Source organism: Trichoderma citrinoviride (assembly GCF_003025115.1).
Source record: "Trichoderma citrinoviride strain TUCIM 6016 unplaced genomic scaffold BBK36scaffold_16, whole genome shotgun sequence".
Taxonomy (NCBI): domain Eukaryota; kingdom Fungi; phylum Ascomycota; class Sordariomycetes; order Hypocreales; family Hypocreaceae; genus Trichoderma; species Trichoderma citrinoviride.
In genome coordinates this window covers 538,817-546,651 of record NW_020194724.1, presented here as the reverse complement: position 1 = coordinate 546,651, position 7,835 = coordinate 538,817, and the positions used below count along the sequence as shown (strand labels likewise).

At 56.9% G+C, this 7,835-nt stretch overlaps 3 protein-coding genes across 3 annotated transcripts; 2 read left to right on the top strand and 1 right to left on the bottom strand.

Annotated features, from left to right (window-relative positions):
* Positions 1–863: 863 nt before the first annotated feature.
* Positions 864–1,909, top strand: BBK36DRAFT_1136518 (NAD(P)-binding protein). The gene is made up of 4 exons (XM_024893007.1): positions 864–926; positions 985–1,123; positions 1,165–1,167; positions 1,223–1,909. Exons 1-4 carry the CDS (start codon positions 877–879, stop codon positions 1,874–1,876), a joined length of 846 nt encoding a protein of 281 aa, XP_024746010.1. The 5' UTR covers positions 864–876; the 3' UTR covers positions 1,877–1,909.
* A 396-nt stretch (positions 1,910–2,305) lies between these two features.
* On the bottom strand, positions 2,306–4,200 carry BBK36DRAFT_1136517 (methylisocitrate lyase; the record flags this gene model as incomplete). Its single annotated transcript, XM_024893006.1, has 2 exons — positions 3,764–4,200; positions 2,306–3,701 (listed from the first exon to the last, which is right to left on the bottom strand). The coding sequence occupies exons 1-2, from the start codon at positions 4,188–4,190 to the stop codon at positions 2,308–2,310; spliced, it is 1,821 nt and encodes a 606-aa protein (XP_024746009.1). The 5' UTR covers positions 4,191–4,200.
* Positions 4,201–4,790: 590 nt separating this feature from the next.
* BBK36DRAFT_1164576 (2-methylcitrate synthase) lies at positions 4,791–6,539 on the top strand. The gene is made up of 4 exons (XM_024894660.1): positions 4,791–4,843; positions 4,936–5,816; positions 5,893–6,396; positions 6,486–6,539. The coding sequence occupies exons 1-3, from the start codon at positions 4,796–4,798 to the stop codon at positions 6,386–6,388; spliced, it is 1,425 nt and encodes a 474-aa protein (XP_024746008.1). The 5' UTR covers positions 4,791–4,795; the 3' UTR covers positions 6,389–6,396; positions 6,486–6,539.
* Positions 6,540–7,835: the final 1,296 nt, after the last annotated feature.

Sequence of the window (7,835 nt, the reverse complement as noted above, 5' to 3'; positions counted from 1 at the left end):
CAGGGGGGGCCAATCACAGGTGGAGGGGTTGAGGGGAGGACCGCCTATCGTTATCAGTTGGAGAACCAAGATGATGATGGTGTACTGTACGGATGGAGGATCACGAGTTCATGTTATCAGTGGTAGAGGATGATGAAGTCCGACCGGTGAATTGGACTGAGGCCGAGTCTCAAATCTGTTGTATCTTCTACTTACTGGATGTAAGACAAAGTGGTATATGTTGCTGTCATTGTACGACTTGTTGATCATAATCTCCAAACTTCATCTGCCTGCCACCCATCATCCGTACACTAACATGCTTCGCGCCTCGGCCAACCACCGTTATCGGAACGCCCAAATCTAGGGTCCTCCCCTCTAACTGCAGTGTGTCACGGACGGAACACTGTCACTGTCTCGCCCAATCTGAGCCGTCGCACCGGATCCCCTCTGACGCCGAGCAGTCCTCTAGCACGGCAGATAGCGTCCCCTCTATCAGTCTCTATATGAAGGCTTTAGGTAATTCTCTGGCGACCGGCCCCATACTACGAGCTGTTAGGCAGAGGGCGTCTCCTCGTGATGGTCTGCGTCTGGGGCCCCGAGTCGAGAGCAGGTAACCGTGACCTGACTCGGACACCGATAAACAGATACTGATGCCAGACTGTGAACGGCGTTCGGGTACCCGCTACCTAGTGTCACCCCAAGATTGAACCCCACCATGCCATGGAGTAACAGATTACGGAACTCAATCGGCCTGCCCCTCCATCCATTCCATCTCTCGTGTTGCCCAACGAAGGCATAAAACCCAACCTCGGCCTCATCACAGCCCTTGGCTCTTGCCTGCTTCAACTCCCCGTCCAACCCTCTGTACTATCTTGATACATCATCATCATCATCACCATGGTTGGACGTCTGGCCGGCAAGAACGCCATCATCACCGGTGCTGCGGGGTGAGTCGGGACCAAATCCCCTGCCCTATCGACCGTCCCAGTAAATAACAGGATGCAGAGGCATTGGCCTTGAGACGGCCATCCTCTTTGCCAAGGAAGGCGCCAGCGTCCTCCTCGCCGACATCTCCGAGCCCGCCCTCGAAAAGGCCCTAGCCAAGGTCAAGCAGCTGGTCCCCAATGCCCCTCGCCTGGAAACCCGAGTACGTTGAACCATGGCCTCTTACCACGATGAAAACCGAGATTCGAAAGCTACGAGAGAAAGCTCACACAAAGAAAACCACGCGCCTCCACAACAGAAATGCGACGTCTCCAAGGAGTCTGACGTCCAGGCCATGATCGAGTCCCTCGACGCCTGGGGCGGCATGGACGTCATCTTCAACAACGCCGGCATCATGCACGCCCGCGACGACGACGCCATCAACACCCCCGAGGACATCTGGGACCTCACCCACAACATCAACGTCAAGGGCGTCTGGTTCGGCTGCAAGCACGCCGTCCTCGCCCTGCGCCGCAACAAGAAGACCCGCGGCTCCGTCATCAACACCGCCTCCGTCGTCGCCCTCGTTGGCGCCGCCACGCCCCAGCTCGCCTACACTGCCTCCAAGGGCGCCGTCCTCGCGCTCACGCGGGAGCTGGCCATGGTGCATGCCCGGGAGGGCTTCCGCTTCAACAGCCTGTGCCCTGCGCCGCTCAACACGCCGCTGCTGCAGGACTGGCTGGGTGACGACAAGGCCAAGAGGCAGCGCCGCGAGGTGCACTTCCCGATGGGCCGGTTCGGCGAGGCCGTCGAGCAGGCGCATGCTGTGGTGTTCCTGGCGAGTGATGAGGCGAGCTTTGTTAATGGCAGCGACTTTGTTGTTGACGGCGGCATGACCAAGGCGTACGTTACTGCCGAGGGGCCTGCGCCGCCAGCACCTGTCAACAACGCCTTGAAGGATTCGTTGGAGTGATGATTGTATTTAGAACACAGGATAAATGAAGAATCACGATAGATCATGATTTTGAGCTTCGTGTGCTTCAATCTGCATAATGAAAAGGACAGCGCTTGGTAGCCAGGCATCAACTTGCTATACACTGTAGCAAGTTGTGGCTTGGCTACCAATGTCTGTCCTTGTCCATTATGCAGGTTTATATATGCACCTTGTAGTACGTGAAACCTCAAGCAGTGAGTCATGATATTGTCAACCGTCTCTCTGTTTGTATACACAGAGTTCCAATACGCTGGGGACGAGCCAGTTGAGGCCATTGAAAGAAACCATTGTCATGTACCCAACTCCGCCCAGATGCTCCCCCCTGTCTATCTATGTACATATCTACACGGGCATGCAAACAGTGCCGAAAGTTCATTCCAGCTTCATTCTAGTTCATCTCTCTTGGACCTCTAGTCAAACTGCCCCTCAGTGTTACCCTCACCCATACTCCTGCTGCTCGAGCTGCCGCTCTGGATAGCCCCCAGGATGCCGTCAATGTAGCTCGCTCCGCTCCATTTCTGGTGCGTCAGCACATCGCACCCGAGCTCCTTCTCACGCCTCTGCACTATCTCAACGTACGCCTTCATGCCGTCCGTCTTGAACTTCTTGGCCAGCTCGTTGGTGATGGTGGCCGTCGAGTGCAGGCCCGCCAGCGATATGAGCTGCAGCGTGAAGCCCTCCTTGGCAATGTCCCAGATGAAGGACTTGAGCGTCTCATCCGTGAAGCCGTGCGCCATCCAGTTGAACGATGGCGATAGGTTGTACACGAGCGACTTGCCCGGGAAGGCGGCTCGCACGGTGCGGCCCAGCTTGGCGGCTACCTCGACCTTGGGATCGCCTGTCTCGACCCAGAGCAGGTCCGCAAAAGGGGCAAAGGCCAGCGCGCGCTTGGTGGCGGCCTCCATGCCGGCGCGGAAGTGGTAGTAGCCCTCGCGGGTGCGAGGCACGTCCCAGCTGAAGTAGACGGGCGTCTTGGTGTACTGCGAGGCGAGCGCACGGCGGTGGGCGATGCCCATGTTGCGGTCCGCGGCCGTGGCGGACAGGTATTCGTCAATCTTTGCCTGAGCAACGCCCTCCTTTTGCATGTGCTCGACGGCAGCCTCGTCAAACGTCACCAGCCGGCTGCTCTTGACCCAATTGGCCTCGAAGACGTCAATCTCAGCGCCTGTGGCTCCCTTGGCCTCCATGGCCTGCAGCGTCTCGGCCAGGGGCTCGACGGAAGGGTCGGCGATGCCCAGGATGAACTCGTGGTCGCGGACGTCGATGGCTGACGACAGGAGGCGGCCGGACTCGGAGTCGGTACGGGCAATGACCAGGTTCTCCGAGCCCATGACGTCCCACTGGAAGCGCGCGGCGTTGAGACGGTTGATGTGCTCGCCCGTGGGCACCAACACCTTGCCCGCCAGGTGGCCGCACTTCTTGCCGCCGTGCAGCTGGTCCTCAAAGTGCACCGCCGCTGCGCCGTTCTCCGCAAAGAGCTTGGCGAGCTTGAGGACTGCCGAGAGCCCACCGTGGCCGGTATCACCGTCGGCAATGATGGGTCGGAGGTAGTCAATGTACGGCGTCTTGGCCCGCTCTTCAGGCGTCATCTTGCGGCGGGTGTCCCACTGCTTGCGGTCGTGCATGGACTGCGCTTTGGCCAGGCGCTGGACCTGGTTGGGGACGGTGTTGTACGGGTAGTCGCCAAAGTCGGGCGAGACTTCGTTGGTGGTGGTCAGGACGGATGAGCAGGCCCAACCGGAGATGTAGAGGACCTCTTGGTGAGGGGCCTGCTGGGTCATCTGGACGGGGTCGATGGCACCCACTGGTTGAAGCCGATGTTCAGCGAGAATGTACGAGCATTGCGTTCATGGCAGTGACACTTACTGGTATGAAGGGGTTCACCCTTGGCTTCGCGCTCGCGGATCAGGTTGAACAGCTTGGTGGCCATGACGGAGCTCGGATACTTGAAGAACTGGCTGCCGCGCTTCGAGGCGACGTCGGCGGCGGTGTACGGACGTCGAATGCCAGCAAAGCGAGGTGTTGCCCACCATTCCTCAATCTCCTTGACCTGGGCCTCGTAGAGCGCATCTTCGGCCTGGCCCGTCTTTTGCGACTCTGGTAGCAGCTGATACGCGTCTGCTGGTGGCACAGCACCAGGGCCGAAGCCGGATGGAGCAGCCATGCGAGCGGTTGAGGTTGCGATGGCGCGTATGGCGGCAGATGGCCGCATCGATCGTCGAAGAGCGGCCGACGAGGAGGAGGAGGCCAGAGAGCAACCCCGCTGAGAGGCGCGTGAAGCTATTCGCATCATCTTGGACGGTGTGACTCTGGGAGGATCGCAATCAAGGATGATTTACCGAGGCAAAAAAAAGTGATTCGTCTGCGATGCTCTCAGTGACAACTCGAATCCCCGGACATGCGGCTTCCTGCTTCCTTCTCCAGGGCGACAACTCGACTTATGAACTGCTCGGCTTAGTGATCTTGATCGCCACAGAACTGCGGAGGAGGGGCCGATAAAGGCGCGGCTGAGCCAGATTGGCCAATGGGAGCGCGCGGGGCTACCGACGGACCGACCGGCGGCTTTCCTCGGCTGTTCCAAAGCGGTGACGGATGATTTGGCTGATCGTGGTTCGTGTAAAGAAGAGCGAGGAGGACCTCGAGGAACTGCTGGGGTAATATCTGGGGGTTTTTATCTTTGCTCCTCCTCCTCTTTCTTCACTCTTGTCCCTGATCACCGCTGTGTGCAAAGGCATCTGAGCGTCCATCTGCCCCTTGTCGTGTCCCTGTGTAAGTCAACGTTTTACTCCCTAATCTTATCGGCGATAGCATCATGCAGCTCCCATAGCTAACTGGCTGTGCCCCGCCATCAGGAGCAGCTCGTCTCATTCATTCATCCATCTTCACCTCTGCCAAACCATGGCTCTCAACGTCACCTCGTCGGCTCGAGCCCTGCGCTCCTTCAAGGTCAGCAGACTCCTCTCTTTACCACTGTGACCATCTTCTACCCAGACGAATTGGCACGGACTGACACGAACTGACACTCTCGCCATCCATAGCCCTACACCCGCGCCGCCCTCCTCGCCAACGCCGCGCGATGCTACTCCACGGCTGAGCCCGACCTCAAGACGACGCTCAAGAGCGTCATCCCCGCCAAGCGCGAGCTGCTGAAGAAGGTCAAGGCCCACGGCAGCAAGGTCATTGGCGAGGTCAAGGTCGAGAACACGCTCGGCGGCATGCGCGGTCTCAAGGCCATGGTCTGGGAGGGCTCCGTGCTCGACGCCAACGAGGGCATCCGCTTTCACGGCCGCACCATCAAGGACTGCCAGAAGGAGCTGCCCAAGGGCAAGACGGGCACTGAGATGCTGCCCGAGGCCATGTTCTGGCTGCTGCTGACCGGTCAGGTGCCCTCCGTCAACCAGGTCCGCCAGTTCTCCCGCGAGCTGGCCTCCCAGGCCCAGATCCCCGCCTTCGTCAGCAAGATGCTCGACGACTTCCCCAAGGACCTGCATCCCATGACTCAGTTTGCCATTGCCGTCTCTGCCCTCAACTACGAGTCCAAGTTCGCCAAGGCCTACGAGAAGGGCATCAGCAAGGCCGACTACTGGGAGCCCACCTTTGACGACAGCATCTCGCTGCTCGCCAAGCTGCCCACCATTGCCGCCAAGATCTACCAAAACTCCTACCGCGGCGGTGGTGCCCTCCCCGCCGAGGTCGATCTTGAGCAGGACTGGTCCTACAACTTTGCGGCCATGCTCGGCAAGGGCGGCAAGGAGAACGAGGATTTCCAGGACCTCCTCCGCCTCTATCTTGCCCTCCACGGCGACCACGAGGGTGGCAATGTGTCTGCCCACACTACCCACCTTGTCGGTAGTGCCCTGAGCGACCCCTTCTTGTCTTACAGTGCTGGTCTCCAGGGCTTGGCCGGTCCTCTTCACGGGTAAGCTGTCAACATATACGCGCCAACACTCCTATACCATGTATACAAGCTAACCTGTACGCTTCTATCACCATAGACTCGCCGCCCAGGAGGTCCTTCGCTGGATCCTGCAGATGAAGGAGGCCATCCCCGCCAACTACACCGAGCAGGATGTCCACGACTACCTCTGGTCCACTCTGAACTCGGGCCGCGTCGTGCCCGGCTATGGACATGCAGTTCTGCGCAAGCCCGACCCTCGATTCGAGGCTCTCATGGACTATGCCGCGTCCCGCCCCGCGATTGCCAAGGACCCTGTCTTCCAGCTGGTTGAGAAGAACAGCCGCATCGCCCCCGAGGTGCTCAAGAAGCACGGCAAGACCAAGAACCCCTACCCCAACGTCGACAGCAGCTCCGGTGTCCTCTTCCACCACTACGGCTTCCACGAGACGCTGTACTACACCGCCACCTTTGGTGTCTCGCGTGGTCTGGGTCCTCTTGCTCAGCTCATCTGGGATCGCGCCCTGGGTCTGCCCATTGAGCGCCCCAAGAGCATCAACCTCGAGGGTCTGCTGAAGCAGGTTGAGAGCAGCTAAATAATGAAAAGCAAATAATTATGTAATGAGACATGTATGGAGAAAACATCGGTTGAGAGGGGGTATCGATGGCTTGTACAGTTTTGCACGAGTGTTCGTAGAAGAGCAATTGTATATAGTATTTTGATGATTTGGCTCGTCTAGAGTGAATGTCCTTGTTCTGTACTCAACAACTACCTTTGACATTACCGACTGTCCCATTATGTCATGCTTCTTGAGTTGTCGCTGAGATCGAGGGTTTTGACCATATTCTACTGGAGGAACTATCAACCCTGCAACTACCTGTCACGGCAGCTGATATTGTTTGGAATAGATTGGTAGTGAGCGGTACGTCATATAGTATCAACCGCATTGTTTTCCTATCTCAGGACTTGATAAATCCCGACAATCTTACCACCTGCACTTAATGGCCTGTTCCAGCTTATGTGTTTCTCTTTCTCGTATTATATTTACGCACAAGGTTGTAAGTCCGCCCTCCGTTCCCTGTCGTCAACTGTCGTCAGGCAACTAGATGTTGCTGAAGGAATGGAATATGTCAAGCAATGTTAAATTTACCTTCTCAATTCACGAGGCTGGTCCTGTTTTAAGATGATTTGCGGATGATTTCCATTGACATGAGCTGATGACCGCTCTGAAACTCGAAGCAACTGCTCAGATGGATGTCAAGCTGCAGCGGAGTTTAAAGCCAGTAAAAGAGGGATTGACAGCGTTCTAGCGCTCGATTGAAGGCATTCTAGAAGCAGCTTCCACAAAAGGCGTGAATAGTTGAGCCGTCGGTAACATGCGGGTTCCCCTTTTCGTCGAGGCAGCATGAATAGGCTTCCTATTTCTTCATGCCTCAGACCATTACTTCGTAGCCATTGGTAGGTGTGACGAGCCCTGCTTGCTTAGCTTACGTTACACTCGTATTCTCACGATCCTGCTTGTTTTAGCAGAACGCGGAGTAACCTTAAAATTAGATGTTAGCATCTGTTGTTCTACTCCGTCGAGGCGCAGGAAACTTGGGCTAGGCAAGGCTTCATGCCGAGGGCTCTCGATAGATCGGCAGCAAGGGGGAGCATGGCCGAGAATTAGCTTTGGCCTGTGGAAGTTGTAAACCGGTATGGGTTGCTGCTTGATAGGACTTGTCGTCTTCTTTCCTGGTAACATGCTTCTCTGTCTGGTTCATCAATGGCAAGCGGTAATAGCAAGCAGCACCATTCGTCTATAGTTACCGCCCCTCGTCAGAAGTGGCCTCATCCCATGCAGCACGACCCATCGTGGAGTTGACAACTGCAAGACCCGAAGCACAATAACATAGTAACAGCGATGCAGAACAAAGAAATACGAACTCTCCTCAGCAAGATGGGTCTCTCCTGGCCAGCGGCACATGGACATGTGTAATAGCGCGTGTCAGACCCCCCTGCTAGCCCGAGCCTTAACAGCCTCGATTTCTCATCTGGGAAGC

Bases quoted from the DNA above. Each gene is read 5' to 3' on its own strand.
- BBK36DRAFT_1164576 (XM_024894660.1), top strand. From the start codon at position 4,796: ATGGCTCTCAACGTCACCTCGTCGGCTCGAGCCCTGCGCTCCTTCAAG. The intron at 4,844-4,935 runs GTCAGCAGACTC...CGCCATCCATAG, and splicing joins GAGCCCTGCGCTCCTTCAAG to CCCTACACCCGCGCCGCCCT. The intron at 5,817-5,892 runs GTAAGCTGTCAA...CTATCACCATAG, and splicing joins TTGGCCGGTCCTCTTCACGG to ACTCGCCGCCCAGGAGGTCC.
- BBK36DRAFT_1136518 (XM_024893007.1), top strand. From the start codon at position 877: ATGGTTGGACGTCTGGCCGGCAAGAACGCCATCATCACCGGTGCTGCG. The intron at 927-984 runs GTGAGTCGGGAC...AACAGGATGCAG, and splicing joins ATCATCACCGGTGCTGCGGG to AGGCATTGGCCTTGAGACGG.